At 39.7% G+C, this 16,578-nt stretch overlaps 2 protein-coding genes across 5 annotated transcripts in view; both read right to left on the reverse strand.

Moving 5' to 3' along the window:
* CMYA5 (cardiomyopathy associated 5) overlaps positions 1-7,767 on the reverse strand; it is a 47,529-nt gene extending 39,762 nt beyond the window's left edge. The window contains exon 1 of the mRNA XM_054053632.1: positions 7,580-7,767. Within this exon, the coding sequence (XP_053909607.1) occupies positions 7,580-7,752 (173 nt within the window). The 5' untranslated portion in view covers positions 7,753-7,767. The remainder of the gene's footprint in view (positions 1-7,579) is intronic.
* Positions 7,768-8,466: 699 nt separating this feature from the next.
* Positions 8,467-16,578, reverse strand: part of TENT2 (terminal nucleotidyltransferase 2) — a 48,827-nt gene continuing 40,715 nt past the window's right edge. For 2 of the 4 annotated variants that reach the window (XM_054053887.1, XM_054053888.1), the window contains 2 exons: positions 15,342-15,421; positions 8,468-13,522 (listed from right to left, as the gene is read on the reverse strand). In XM_054053887.1, coding sequence (XP_053909862.1) covers positions 13,448-13,522; positions 15,342-15,421 — 155 coding nt within the window. In that variant the 3' untranslated portion in view covers positions 8,468-13,447. Of the gene's footprint in view, positions 13,523-15,341; positions 15,422-16,578 lie in introns of all 4 variants that reach the window. The other 2 variants (XM_054053886.1, XR_008447710.1) reach the window with 2 other exon arrangements.

Raw genomic sequence — 16,578 nt, forward strand, 5'->3', positions numbered from 1 at the left:
CGTGATTATCTCACAGCATAATTTAAACCTTGCTCTAAACACTTCTACTATACTGTTAGTGCTTCAATAGCACCCACGCTTGCTTTGCCCAAGTGTAAATGATTATACAATGCCCAAAGGAGTAGAGAATCTTTCCACCAGTTTGTTACTGTCTTCTCATGTGTCATTCTCTGAGTACCCTCATATTTAACAAAGTCATTCAGAATACATTCAAAATAAAAATTTACTGGGCCCTCCCCAAATTAAAGAACGATGTTTTATAAAGCTACTTTAAACTTTATGATAGGTAATCAATACAAGAAAATATCTCTCACTTAAAAAAAAGGGGCTGGAGACACTTTCAGGGAAAAAGCCGCCATAGAAGTAAGTGAAAACAATAGCAAAAGCAATTAAAAGATATATATTTTTTAAGTATTTTAAAGTTTGCAATAGTTACTCCAAAAAAGCATAGAAAAAGTAATCAAAACACTCAACCTCAATATTTCTTAGGTAGACAGTAGCTGATTTAGGAAAACTACATTAGTAGCTGATGGAAAGAAAGGCAGAGTATCTGCTGGCAGAGGCTTCAGTAGAGCAGAAGAAATGGTGAAGCCTCCATCACTCCCATGGAAGAATGTAAACCTACAGCCAGCTAACATCCTACTCCCACTGAACAGAGAGAAGGGGCACTTTACAGGTGTATAGGATAAAGAACTTCTTCTGCAAGAGTGAAGAAATTTGGCTCCTGACCAAGAGAACCCATCTGATGCTGCAAAGATGGGGAGGGACAACGCTGAAGAGCAGTTGGCGTAGCTCTTCGGAGGATACCAACCACGGGACAGAAGGCAGAGGTCTTTGAAGGAGGATAAAAGCAAACCTTGAAGAGGTACAGTAAAATAATAAAATAAAATAAAATAAAATAAAATAAAATAAAATTAAATTAAATTAAATTAAATTAAATTAAACAAAATTATATTAAATAAAATAAAATAAAATAAAATAAAATAAAATAAAATAAAATAAAATAAAATAAAATAAATCAATAACACTAGTACTGAGGAAGCTTTCAGGTTTTACCTGAGTCCACAGTAACAGATGACTAATCTTTTTTTTAGATTTTTCAATTTCTAAATGATCCTGATACATTTTTAAATCTATTTTTCTATACTACCTGGTGTTATTAAGTAAAACCCCATGCAAAATGGAGCAGCACTCCCATTTCAGCTGACATTAGTGAATAAGAATGGGTTGCTATGTTCCTGTCTATACAAAAACCTTGAATTATTCACATCAATGTCTCATTTCCAAGGCGGCGGTCACAGTCCGTGTTCCTCTATGGTACGATGACATGGTGCTTTGTATTTTTACAGCCAGAATGAAAGACATATAAGTTGAAAATTTCCTTCCAATTCACTTTCAAATCTGCCCTAGTTTTGTATAGAATTTGCATGCTGAACAGTAGTAGCTGACGGACCCCTCTCTACTCAAAGGAATTGTCTGCCATTGCAAGAAAATTTCCGCAATGTTTCACCTCATAAATGCAGATATGAAAATACTGATATCCAGGGACAAAAGCCAGTGCTGACTTTTTTCCATGTAGACATTTCACACTCAGTCCTATCAGTACGTGTGCTGTCAATTTGATATTTCCTTGCTAAGAATTTGAATCAAACCCTTCATAACTCTTGAAGACACTGACAACTGGTTTTGTGCTTTCTGTCACAATAGCTCAAAATCAGGTTTTTCTTATCACCTCCTTCTACTTCTCACAGTCTTCTGCTCCTCGCTACAACTCCTGTGCTGTGTCCCCTGGGATTTCAGGTTTCTTGTCCAGCCTCACAAGCTGGGGACATGTTTCCTCCCATATCACACCAGGGAAGAACTTTCACCTCCCCGGCTGTGTTCAGACACACTGAGTGATGTGTGTCCACCTGTGCTACACCACCACCCTTGCAGAGAAGCACAACCAACCTGACGGTTTTCTAAATTCCTCCAGAGCCTTCCCTCATCCTCTTCACATCAGACCTTGTCACTCCTGGTATCATAAAAATTTGTTGTTGTTTTTTTGCTGCATAACACCTTTCAAGCTGAAAACAATAGAGATAAAGCGATGGAGATGTCAAGTTGTGGCACTGGCCTACACTGATGAGATCCCTCATTCCCTGAAGGCTCCTACGCGCCCTGCAGGCGCAGCGTGGGAAGGTGGAAATTGGTATCGGCCAGCTTGTATTCCCTGTTGCAGGAAATACTTAGTTTTAATGTGTTTGGGGTTTTATTGCGCACATTCCTGTAGTTTCTGCCTTTACCATGCTGCCCCTTTCCCCCTACAGCAATCAGTACGCTCAGCGAGGTCTCTGCCTATTGCTCTGCATTTCTGAGTGCTTCAGCTCATCCACCTCCTTCGGGGTAAGAGAATTTAGGAGCTACAGAAAGTCACTATTTCAGACGCAGCCTTTCACTTGTTAACCTTCTGCTAACTTCCTTCAGTGTTAATGATGTTCTGGCAACACAGCGGCTCATGCATCTGTCCAAATTCAAATGAATAATTATCTAAAAGTGATAAGACAGCTGCTTGCTCTGCTACAAAGGTGATTTTTATTAAGAGTAGCTGTGAGCCAGGAGCTGAGCCTGTGTCACACAATTTGTTCTGTCCTAGATACTTGCAACTGTCTGAGAAGGGATATAACCTACTGTGGTTCTGGTCTCTTTTCCAGACATAGGACTGTGGCACGGCCCAGTGGCATTGCAATTACAGCTTCAGATGCTGCCCGAGAAGCGGCAGCACCACTGTTTCCCTGCAGTCTGCCCTGCTCCTGCATTCTGGATGCTCCACCGTACAGGTCGTGGAGGGAGCACAGGTACCAAACAAACACTTCAGTCTGAGTGGGAGACCTCCTTTACACAGTGATTTAATTACTTTGTTGAGAACTAATGGGGAATTTCTTGATGTTTGAGAGTTATTTTACACACAAACTGTGATGTAGACCTTTATCAAGGCCTCAGTTCATATTATCTAAAAGGCTGGAGAGAAAAATGCAGGATCTTTGGCTGCCGTTGCTGGCAGAGCCAGGATGTGCAGTGGGGCCACCAGCTGCATCACTTCCCGAAGCAATGCCCCCACCTTGACATCTTGCCCTTGTTCAGCTGCTCCCAGTGCCCTTCACGTGACCTTGTGTCCCACCATGGTCAAAATGGCTCACGTGGGCCAACGGAAAGCCCTTGCTTCCTGCTGCACTGCCTGCAGCCAGTGGGGTACACACAAGTGGCCCTGCCAGCCCCTTACCAAGGCAGGTGCTGACACACCTGGGAAACTGAAATCTCACACCCTTTCTCCACATCTTTCTCTGCTCTGGAGAGTATGACAAGCTCACAATTGGATAAATCTCCAGCACTCCCCTTTCCATACCTTCTTTCCCACTATCCCGCTTGCTATCATTCTGCTCCTTCACTCTCTTGGATGCCGCAGGGACCCCCACATAGCAGGCTGACCACTCCTCCACTGCGCTTCCCCTTTCATCCATTTCACTAATCATTCCAAGATTGACTTGACTTAAAGCTTCCACACCTTCTTGTGGAAGGACTGTTTAATTTAAAAAATATAAATGAACAAATAATTCCAGAACTCCAGGACTTTCTTCCCTTTTACTGGCCTTAAGTCACCACTAAAAGAATAGATAAAATGAGCCCAATACACATTCCAGCCAGTAACCCAAACACATATAAATCAGCTACAGATCCATTTTTATGTAAGCCATGCACACAGATATATCCAGAGACCTTCCCACTGCAAAAGGAAAGCAGCCAGGAGCAGTCCAAGAGACGAAACTGTGTCAGAGCAGCTCACCCATCACGTAGAGGTGTTAGAGATAGAGATATTCCAGTGGGTATTGTCCTGGTTCGAGCTAAAGCAGAACCAATTTTCTCACTTTTCAGCTAAGCCTCTTCTAAATAACTTCATTTCTGAAAGTTAACAACATGTTTTTCAGACAGTGTCTGTCTCCAGAAGTGATAACGCTTAATATTTATAGTTATCACCAAAGTAACGGAACATTGGTATGCAGAAAGGTCATTGCTTACATCTATCCCTATGGAAACCAAGGCCATCCTTGAGTTGGTGTAATGCTGAAAGTGAATAGGGTGAAAAAAGGTCACACCTGCTGGAAGAAGCAGACAGGACAGGTGACCCAAAACTGACTAACAGAGTGTTCCATCTCATTTACGTCATACTCGGTATAAAACTGAGGAATCATGATGGTCAAGCTCTCATCTTCAATGGCCAGCATCATATACAGACCTCATCTGTCCTTCTGCCCCTGTTCCCGATTCATGTGCTCCTGAATCCAGCTTACACCTGCTACTGAGTCCAGCCTGGGACCTTTCCCCACGCCTGCCCTGCAGCATCAGTGGTGACGTATAGTCATCAGCAAGTTCAATTTTGTGTATCTGTAATATTTTATGATTTTCTTATTAATAGCATTATTGTCCTTTTTATTATTATAGATTCATTAAACTGTTTTAGTTTTAGTTTCCAACCCACAGGTCTCTCTTAATTTCCCTGTGATAGGAGCAATTGTGCTACAACTGCCTATGTTTAGTTGCTCACCAGGCTTGGAGGGAGGTTAAACCATGATGTGTGTAAACCAGTTAATTCTCATGGTTACCAACACAAAACTTAAAACTCTTTAACTTCATACTCACGTTTACCTTAAGACACACAGTACACACTTCCAAAATATTTTCTGTGTTTAGATGATTAATTGCACATGGAGTTAGGCAGAAAAGACATCTGCCGCAATCTGTCTGTCTCGTATAGTGAAATGCCCAAAGGCAAGAAAATATCGCATGAACTCTCTGAAGATTAGTTGGTTATTTGTGCAGATAAAGATATGATGCCTTATCCCATCTTCATAGTATGTTCTGATGCTCTATATTAGTCTCATTACTTGCATAAAAACCTGCCTTAAGAAACCAAATTATTTAAAGATTACATTAAAATGGGTAATAAAGATGTGAAACCCAACCTTTTCTGCTTTTTATGTGCATGCACCATAATTTTGGAGTGAGCCATAAGCTCTCCTGCAACTTTTGGGATTTTATTCCCCACAGCTGCTGCAGAGGGACCAGTGTGGAAGCAGAGCAGGTTGGTCAGGGCTCAGGGGTTGGTGTCCTGGAGGAACACTGGGCCTCTTCTGCTTCTTTCACACAGGTACTTGGCGACCTTGGGCCAGCCATCTTGCTGCATAGCTCTCTCGTAAAATGGGTATGAGGTTATTTGCTGTACTTGAAAGGTGGAAATAGGAGCCAATGGGGAAATGTCCACTGACTGCAATGGTGCAAGACCAGGTGCTCTTGAACGGCACACAGAGGAGGAAGACAGGAGCAGCAGAAAGCTTGAGCTGTTAAAAATAGATTGATGACAGCAGGGTTCAGGACAGGCTGTCTTCAGCCAAGTTTGCATATTGGTTACACCTAGCTATGTTTTCAAAGCACACACACACAAAATATACGTTCTGCAACAGGGGCTTGAAAGCCTGTATGTCAACAAATTATTAGCTTACAGCCTGAGTATGTCCAAGGACTCAGCCCAGCTGTTCCTGCTGAGCCAGCACCTCCCAGGAGCTCTGCCCAGGCACTCAGCATGGGACAAAGCTTTAAGCTCCACAACCATACTGACAACTCCAACAATAAAATTTAAGCAGTTAAAGGGCTAATTTTATTTAACTTTACTAAGCTGTTGCTGAGGACTTGTTGCGGTGACGATATCTGTGCCAAACCACAAGTTTTACATCTCCTTTAACCTAATTAACCCAATAAAATGGATTTGAATACAGTCAGTTACCACTCAGCACAGCTGCTACAGGTCTCTGGTAGATGCTGACCTCTCTTTTTAGTAAGATGGTTAAGGATAGACATAAGCTCTGCAATGCATAATATAACTGAGTGCTAAAAGGAATGGCTGCTGTGATTTAATTAAGCAGTGAGATGCAATGCCCGAGTTTGCATTGCGGAGGCTGCCAGCCAGAAACAAGACCCAGCTGCAGGGAGCTGCTAACAGGCACCCATGGAGAAGCCATCCTCACAGTACAAGCAGTAAATAACTGTGAGGCTATATACATTTCCCTCCCTTTAAGGGAAAAGTCAGCCATTCCCACTTATTTTTACAATTTGAGTTTTATTATTAGCCATTTAATTGCAGATTGCATAAAAAAAATAACCAGTCAGTTGTGTTTTAGCTGTCTGCAGTGAGAAGCTCCACTACATAAGCTGTTCAGCTGGCTTTCTTGTGGGGCTGCACTCATTGCACTCATGTGCAAGCTGTCTTTATCATCTTATGCAACTTCTCTCTGCCAGGCTGGGACCAGAATCAACACCTCCCTTGGGAGAAAGCAGCATTACACACTTGGGGTGTCCCTCCACTTTGGAAAAGTAATTTTCTATTCGCTCTGCAGAGGACTTCCTACAGTCCTGAGCTACGCTTCCCTTTCTGGCTTTCATTCCCACCGTACTCGGGGGTGGGGGTGTTAGGCAACACATTCCCCTCCCCCTACCATCTTTTTTCTGCCAGTGACCATTAGAAATGCTGGAACGTGCTTTGAACTGTGATACCCTTAGTCCTTTGTAAATGCAGGATAGCTCCGCGGCACTAAGGTTTTAGGAAGCGTTTGACCTGGATTTTGCAAAATACCTAGTTTCTTGAAACACCATTAATTGTCAGCGTTAATGTCTTTGGTTCTTGCTACAGTAGCCACCCAAAACTGAAGGATTTTACTCAAGACAAGGTAGAAATCTTGCGACTTGATACACGCCTGGAGACTCTCAGGCCTCACAATCTCTTTGAAACCAAGTGCCCTGGGACAGCCAGAGGGATCCGTCCGCGTGGATCAGGTTGCAGACGCCTCTACATCCTGCGCAGGACCAGTACCATGTGCTGGGCACCGCGCCACTGCCTTGCTCGTTATTTTCCTGAAGCTAAGAGCTCAAGAGTAGGATAATAAACTTTCTGTGCAAGAGTTACTAAGGAAAAAAAAACTATAAAAACAACCAAAGTGACAAAATATTCCTCATTGCACCCCAAACACCAGACACAGAAATTCTGGCTGGTGGTGGTGAGCACGTACAAGTTTATCCTTTTTTGTGGAAGAACAGATTGAAGAGGGAGGCAAAAGCGGGAAGGGAGAAGGAGCCATAAAAAGGAACACATTTCAACGCGCCATTATGATCTTTGACCATTTTCTCCGTGACACACAAATCTGCAGAGCATTTAAGATCAATATGTGACAAAGACTCAGCCAGAGAGGGAGAAGCAGAAGGAGGTGCCACTTGAACTGGCATGACAGAGGATCTTTAAATAGAAAAGCTTTCAGGGAACTCAGGGCAGGGACTTAATGCACAAAACTTAACTACAGACATACCCCCCCAAAATGCCCCCCACTGGCAGCTGCTCTCCCCCATGACTTTTTATCTGTAGCTGTTGGGGAAGGGAAGGGCAAAATGCACTAAAACCAGCACTGTGCCCCAATCTTGGTATTCACCCCGGCTTGTGCTTTGGGAATAAGTTGCCAGCTCCCTCCAAGACCGAGAGTCCTTGGGGAGGCAGTACCTGTTAGTCAGCTCCTCTGCCTCCTCTGGGTCCACAGCCGCCTCCTCCTCTTCTTCTTCTTCTTCTTCTTCTTCCTCCTCCTCCTCCTCTTCTTCTTCCTCTTCTTCTTCATCTTCTACAAAGGACGAGGTCTCAGATGCCCTATCACACTCAGTGCCACGGCGCCCCTCCATGCCCTTCCCAGCTCAGGCCCTTGACGGTGATTTTTACCCCCGACCCTGTCCTCCCCAGGGTTGCCTGAAGCAACTGTCATCCCCAGCAGCTCTCACTTCTCCTGACTCAGGACAGCCTTTAAATAGAAAGCAGCAAAGTTACAGCGCCAAGGCGCTGCTGGTCCTACCCTGGGTCCTAGCACCAACCAGGTGCCAGGACACGTGGCCAAATCTGACAGCCATCTGTCCAGCTGCTCGCCCGCTGCTGCCCACGAGGTGTTTTTTATCAGGAGAGCTGGGCAGCAGCAGGGAGAAAAAGCCCCAGCAGACCTTCCCAAGTTATATCCAGTGAATTCAGGGTGGATGGAATGGGTGAAGAGGAAAGGAGAGTTTTCTTGTGCCCCCTCCCCGCAGAAAGGTGTGTTTAACATGTCCAAGAGCAAGTCCTAAGCACACCGGGGTACGCAGAGTTCCTCAAATCTGAGCTAGAGGGGTAAAAGGCAATTGGTAGTGGATAAGCCTAGGACATACGCCTTTAACAATGAATACTGTACTGTATGAGTTGTCATATGCACTGTAGTTTTTAACAACACAAAGGGAATATATTTGAACCCCCAAATTTGTTGATGTGTTGAATGACAGGACATTTCAAATTTCCTTTTTGAGTGGACTTGAACCGATTTTAATTTAAAGCAAAGAAACTTCATTACCATGCGGGGTTAAGCCACATTTATCCTTTATTAGTCTGCATATCACACAAAATGCAGTGTTTTTCACAGACAAAATGGAAATATTTCCAACCTATACTAGCCAATGTAATGATTTTTTTTTAAATATTTTTTCAGAAGAGGGGGAGAAGCACCAAGACTCTGATTCTAAATAAAGAACTTCCAAGTTATTTCTGGTATAAACCTTGTATACACAGTATAACCCCATTTTTTCTTATTGTTTTCTTTTTTTTGTTCTTCAAATAAATAGCTCACTATACATCAATCAGCAAACTCTTCCTTGTGTCATAAGTACAGGAACACAAGCAGGTATCTTTGAGAACGAGCTGCCTCTGCAATGCTAAATTAAAATTCTGCTAACAGATTGACTTGAAATAAAATATTTCCAAAACAGTACATAGGGATAAAAATCCATCTGCTCTCTTGACCTCCCCACTGAGGTACACAATTTACAAGGTCAGAACATAATTTCTCGAAGAAGCGCACTTGAAATCCATACTAAGTTCTCCAGATTTTATTATGAGCACAGAGACAGTGTACAGAGCATGAAGAAATTTAAGACAGAGGACTTCACATTCTTAAGGAATGGAAGACTAAAGCATTACAATCTTCTAGAAATGCTTACATATAAAGCATACATATATTGCACAAGTTTTGATTCAGTCTCCAGTACGGCAAGAAGAACCCCTTCAGATTATTTCCAGACCCACTACTCTCCCTTCCGTACTTCTCACAAATTAATTTGACCTGTAAATTAACCAAAATAGCATATTCTTTTATGCTCTTCGTACAAGAATCACACTCTCTTAAAATCAGTGAGGCAAATACTTAAATCAAAATACATAAGGAGTAGAGAAAACAAGACAAACAGAACAAAGAAAACCACTACAAAGTACACATGAAATAACCCAGCACAAGTAGAACTCCATTTAATCAAGAATTACATTCACTGATGTTCTTAAATTTAACACCAAATGTACTGTGAATTTAGTCCAGTGGTCCAAGTTCAATAACGCATTCTTTCAAATAAGTATTTGGGACGGTGTTAACGAGCAGTAACCTCAGGTTACCTACAAATCATCTTACAACCTTCTATCATGGCTGCCCATTTCTCCCAAACAGCCATGCCATCCTTCAATCTAAGTCTTAAAATTGGTTTATATTGAATTCATTCCAAACATAACCTCTCATACTGAGAGAACACCTTAAGGTACAGACAATACACTTACCTAGTCACATTGTAGAAGTGAGAGTACCAGAGCTAGAAGAGAAACTTAAATTTCACAGTATACAGCCTATATTAGTTCTGGTGCTACTGTTACTGAATGGGAAGCTCTTGGTAACATTTGGTCCTCCTGTACACCTCTAAGCCTGTTAATTAAAAACACTACTAGAAGACTAAAGGGAGTTCCTAAAATCCTAGATGAGACACTAACAGTTTCTGACATTATATAAGGTGAGAAATGACAGGGCAAACCCATGCCAGAGGGAGTAGTCAAAACTAGTTCTAAAATAACAAACAGAGCTGAACTAAAGCATTTTTATTTCAAGGCAGTAAGAAGCCTCAGAGAAGTTAGTTAGCATCTCGCACACACGTTGAAACCTTGGTCAGCCATGAAAAACACCTTTTAACACTGACTCCTGCCAGGGTGTATGCTGAGACATAAGTGTGTGAAGGTTTTTATTTCGAAGTTGAGAAGGGAGAACTTCACTCTAACACTAAGATTTATTATAGCCATTAGTAGATTTCTTGCTTTGGAGACTTGCCGAAAGTAGATGAAAATCCAGGGCTCTGAATCTCTGAACAACTTCAAACTATGCAGAACTGAATCCAAAGTTAGTTACAGCTCAGCTCCCACTCCCCTTTCCCAAACTATTTATTTTGTGGTATTTTATCTGTCTTGTGGTTTGACCTAAAGTAGAATCAGTTTTCTAACTTCAGCAAAGTTTTGTCTAAATCATTTCATTTTCTGAAAGTTAAGTACATTTTTTTCAGACAGTGTTTCTGTCAAGAAGTGACAACATGGGGCACTGGTATACAGAAAGGCCAATCTTATATTTATTCCTATAGTAACCAAGGCCATCCTCGAGCTGGTGGAATGCTGCAAGTCAAAGATGAACGAGGGTCGCGCCTGCAGAGAAAGGTGGTCAGGACAGGTGACCCCAAACTGAACAACAGAGTATTCCATTCCGTATACATCACAGTCTGTATAAAACTAAGAGATCACAAGGCTCTCAGTCTCTACTGTGATGACCCATGTCCAGAGAGAACCTTGTCTGCCTGTTTGCCCCGATCCCGGATCTGTGCATTTCTGAACCCAGTTCTCGTGTCCAGCTCTTCCCTGCCGCCGACCCCTTCCCCAACCTGCTCTGCAGCAGGTGTGGTTGACTATATATAGTCATCAAGGGGTGGGTGTGTGATTTCATATATTTGCATATACTTGATTATTTTCTTATTATTTTCTTTATTATTACTACTATTTTATTTAAACTGTTCTAGTTTAGTTTCTAACCCACAAGTAATTTTCCTCTCATTTCTTTCCCTGGGAGCGGGGGAAAAGGAACTACAACTTCTTGGTTTTAGCTGCCAAAATTGGCCAGGCCAGGGCTAAACCATAATCTGAAATTTTCTGATGGCACTTGCATGGAGAGTGGTGCTGCTCATTTGCCTTGGCAGGAGAATAATATGGCATTTGGTGAGATTTGTTTTCCAAACTTCTCAGCTTACTTTTCAATATGTAAGAGCACTGCCACTTTCCAAGCTCTTGCCAGATTACTCACTAGCTTCTTTTACTAGAAGATAAACCAGGCTACAGCACCTTGCACCTGTTTAGCTAACACAGTAAATTACTGGGTACTCTTTAGTAGCTGAGAGAACGCAATCAACAGGCTTGTCTCCAAACAGTTAGGGAAAACTACAATCTATACATTCTATTTCTGATTATAAATGTAGCTTATCAGAAGTACATAACTAGAGAAAAAAAAAACCAAAAGGATTCTTTTGAAAGACCCAGGTCATTGTGGTTGCACGGAGGTACTACAATTTTTTTTAACTGTCTACTTTTAAACAGTTACGAAGAGGTGTTTTCAAACATAAAGCAGTAATTTAAGGTGTGAGATATTTAACACCTTAGGTGATGTAATGCAATCTCATTAAAAAGTTAAGATATGCATAAAGTTTTGTGCCTCATATCCAGCTCACTTGACATACATGTTTGCCAAGTCTGAACACTTATATGCCTTCTTAGTTATCCTATGTTGGGAAAGTTTTAAATTTTCTAGACAAAGAGATATCCAGCACCTTTTTGACAAAAGGGCAGCACTCCCCTCTACCCAAATTCCTCCAGGGCTTATAGAGCATCTTTGAATCCAGACATCAACCTGTACTAAAAACTTGTGCTTTCTTTTTACATAATGCAGATCAAGGTGGATGTTTCACTGAGACCAAGCCTACCACCTTACAAAGAGGGAGGGCAATGAGGGGAACAAATGTATGGAGAGAGAACATTTTACTGGATTGCTGGAGTTGCATTAAAATGGAATGTTCAAATTGCAGAAGGAAGTTGTTTTAAGAAGTAAGCCAAAATCTTACACAGATTTGATGAAGTGTGTAGTAAGGAACCTCACAGCAGGCAAACGGTTTACATTTTCTAGAACTTCTAAGTTCTAAAACTTGATATAAATTAGAACTTAAAAGTTTGCACAAGGAGAGATAATGTTTGCTATTTCTCACTCTTATAAGGGTGTTCACAATCTCATTAGAGATGGCAATAGACGAAAATTTCACCTCTACACACACAGTGCAGAAGAGTCAAAGTTTTTGATTTGTAACAGGGGCCCTACCTTTACAGAGCATTTCCTTTTCTACCTAATTACAGGAAATATTTTAAATATGCAGTACAAAATAACAAACTGGAAAAATAAACTGTATCTTCCATATATAAACTTTATTCCACTAAAAATCAAAAATATTGAGATTAGAAATTAAAATATAAATTTGACATCAACGCTAAGTACATTTTTAATAATGAATTGGTCTTCAATAACAGGTAAATATGAGCAGCATAAATTGTGCTACAGCAGGTCTAGAAGAGGGTTCACAATTGTTTTCTTAGAAAAGCTAAAATTGTCAACATTACTTATTTAAATTCAGTTTACAGTAGCTGGTCAATGTACAAATATTTACAACAAAATCAAAACAGAAACCCAGCTTATTGTAGCAATGGTAGGTTTGTGGGGTGTTTGGTATTGTGTTTTTTTGGTTTTGTTTTTTTCCAAAAGCAGATGTCACTACTACTTCAAATACGTACAAGGAAGCACTAAAAAGTACCTCGCCTACTCTGTTTGAATATGAAGACTTTGTGTATACTGATTTGCCCATTTTTTTACTTCATTCTTTGTAGTAGATTTGTTGCTTGAATGTTCCAGTTTAGATTACAGTTCTTGGTATCCAGAACACTTCCAACCATAATCTAGCTTAATTTTCATAAATCGTTGTCTGTTGTCCCATTTAGAAGAGAAAAAAAACTGGAAAGTGCCAAGTTGAACAGAAGTGCTTGCTGCAGTTAAGCAAACGGAATTCATGGGCTGTCTGTTCATCAAGAAGTGGGTATTGTGCACAATGCCTTAAGGATATAGTCAGTCTTCCACACTGTTTAGCTCTGCATGTCTTTATTTCATGGTGTCTGAATTAATGATTACACAGATTATGGAAACCACATAAATCCCTTACAATGGATTTATTCTTGTGGTTTGACGCTTGAGTTTCTTCTAGAAGTCAGCAACAGAAGCATTTTCAGAAAACATACCTTTGAACTAACAGCAGTATTAACAAATGTTGGTAATAAAATATGAAGTCTTTCTTATAAACATTTCCTTAACAAAAGTTTATGAAGAAACATGTCATAAAAAAACAATGGGTAACTGCTTCTTGATTTTGATACTGTCTATACTTCAGCAGCATCCAATAAGAAGGAAGTCAAAGTTGGTTATCTTTTCTGCACGATTTTTCTTAAAGGTAATAAACAGTTCAGGTCTTTCTGGTCTCGTAATACCTGCCAAGACTGGGGAAAAAAAGGACAAGGTTTTTAAAAGGCTAAATATCTTTGCTGTTTATACTTAAATACCATTGTAAGCCGTAAGCCTATGTACCCACAAAAGCAGGGCTGATGTTTTTCCCCTTCCTGAAATGAGATGGGTTTTGGTTTTGTTTTAAGAGAAGAAAAAATCTAAAAGGTACACAAAATGCACCATTGAGGAAAGTACAGCCTTTCAAGAACAGAGCAGATTTGTGGAGACTGAGGTGTAAAACAATGTTTAAGCATTACACTGATACTCTGACTGCAAAATAACTGTCTTGAATTCACATGTCAAAGTTCTCGATACAAGATATTGCACTCTGACCACTGCAGATATTAATCGTGCATTTAAAATACATTATTTTAGTTTCCTTCTGTATTTTAGTGTGAATTCCAGGACATATCTGTTAGGTTGTGAACCAGCAAATAACTGTAGTCACCCTCCTGCCTTTACAAGGAATTCACTTAAACCATAAGACGCAAGGAAAACCAGAAGAATAATTTCTTAAAGGCAATGAGACAAATATATTCCTTAGACTTCTTAAAAGAAAGTGTAAGAAATTTATAAGCACTTGCAGTTTTAAACCACTGTCATTCCTTATGGTTCCTAGTAAAGAGGAAACTTTTTCAGGACTATAACACTCCAACAGGTAGGATTCCAGACAGCTAGGACGAAATGACTGCTTTTTCACTTCTCACAAAACCATACAGATTTGAAACAAAATTTTTAACTGAAAACTCTAAAAAAGAGAAGTTCATTCTGATTTCGCAGAACAGCAAGAGTCCAAACTATTTTGTAAACCACTACTTTAGCAAACTGACAAAATCAAATATTGTATGCAAAACTATGTGAACAGTACTGCATTCTGTATGCTAACATGGTTAAATAGGAAGAGCCTGACATTTCTGAACAGAAACACAAAGCAAAGAAGCTATCCTTTTCTGACTAAGGCAACATCTTATTACAAGTATCTGGCATTGACTTCCTTATTGCTGGAGAAGTGCTCAAGATATTTAAGGACTTGATTAACTGGAGTAAACAGGAGCCTCCAATGATAGCGTAACAAGGAAATCTGGTTGAAGTTGAAGACAGTTCTGCACAATAATCCCTAGTCATAGCTATATTATGAATAGTCAGAGATCTCAGAAAATCAGAATTTGAACTGCAATTTCAAATGCAATGTCTATGATAGGAGACAAGCATAAAGGAGAGTTGGTAGCAGGGATTTGTAGAAAAAAGGATGTTTAACCAAGACCTAAATCTTTGTTTGTTTCGAAGTGTCCATGCCTCCTCCACTGACTTGAACAGTGAAGGCTCCAGTTTGTACTACTCACGTTCTAAAATTATGACTCTGGTCTCTCTAAAGAAAAGCAGCAATTCAATTCAGTTGTCAAAAACCAGCAAAAAAACATTGGTGGTGATATTTATAAAAAAGAGATAGTAAGAAGTATAAAACATTGTTTTCTAACACTCAAATTCACATAGGAAGAAATAATGAATGAAGATGAAGTTGTAATTCTAAATATATTAACTACCATTAGAATTTCATAAACACAAGACAATCTAAGACAAAGGGTTTACTATTTTACACACCCATTTCATCTTAAGCCTGCTGCTTTGTGGTATACAGTAGAAATTATTTTTCCACAAAACTTCTTAAAAACACACTTTGATTACTTATTTAGTACAAAACAAAAAAATTCATAACACAAACATCAAACAGGCAGATTCAACGACTAGCATTTGTCTAAATTCCGTGAAAATCAAAGTGACTGGAAAAATCAAATGAGATGTACTTTTTACCTTCAGAAATTCACTTTTGATAATATCAAACTTCTGCTTTTCATGTACAGCTCTAGCAGTGTTTGTCCTATCAAAGGGCTCTGCAAGACCAAACACAAACATTAAAAATATTAAACAAACCTAGAGCTAGGCTGTCTTCGCTGAGCAAATAATCGGACAAAACCCAGAAGAGTCAACGTATCATTGCTTCCCAAGAGTGTTTTCAGTGGCTGATTCTACTTTCCTTCTCAATCTTTATTTCTGCATAACATTCATCCAAAAAAGTGCCCTAAAACCTGGATGGTCTAATGGTATGTAATACATAAAGTCTGATTATTAAATCCATTGAAGCACACCATGATTGCACTGAATTTACACATTGGTAATTATTTGTTACTGTTTAAGTCTGTGATGACATACCAGATTATGATTTTGCATATTGAAATGTTTTGAAATGCACTACATGTGTGCCTCGAACTTTTCACTGTCCATTCGTCTCATTCAACAGCTTCTCAGTGAAATACAAGGAGTACACTAAAATATTTAATATAACTTTTTAGATAGGATGTATCACCTGCTTTAAAAACATATTTTCTCAGTTCATGCCTATTCTACATTATCGAATAATAAGTTAAGAAGTTGGGGCTTCTACCTTCTAACACACTACATACTTATGTGATGTTTTCCTCCTTCCTTTTTTTTTTTCTAACACAATTAATATTTGGAACTATTCCCTCACACTCACCCCTTAACTGAAGGATTAAAAAGTACTCCTTGCTATTTGATAGGGTTGCCAACATTAAAGTAGTAGATACCAATAAAATTATTATGCAGAGATTGCATTACAATGCGCTAAAAGATAGATTTTAGTCTTTTTTTGTCTTACTGGAGAACTGCTTAAGCAAAATACTGTATTTCACACTTTCAGGTCCACAAAACTCTGGAAGTATTTGCTAGATCAGGTACTTCCTTTAGTTGGTTATGAATTGCTTTCATTCAGATAGGGACTTACAGTAAAATAAAGTGTTAAACAGGCATCAGATCGGCTTATGCCATCATTTTGCAGACAGGGACTTCAAATTTGGAACATGCTCCATGGCACTTGGATTTTATTTCTGCAAGCTATTTATATTCACAAAGAAATTGTTTCATGCAATAAATATTGTATTTAGCAGGTTTTTAAGAGGTTTCTCTTCAAACTACCTATAAAGTTTCGGTGGACATTCACAGGAAGATTTATTCTACTTTAGAATACATC

The sequence above is a fragment of the Cuculus canorus genome, chromosome Z (assembly GCF_017976375.1).
Source record: "Cuculus canorus isolate bCucCan1 chromosome Z, bCucCan1.pri, whole genome shotgun sequence".
Lineage (NCBI taxonomy): Eukaryota > Metazoa > Chordata > Aves > Cuculiformes > Cuculidae > Cuculus > Cuculus canorus.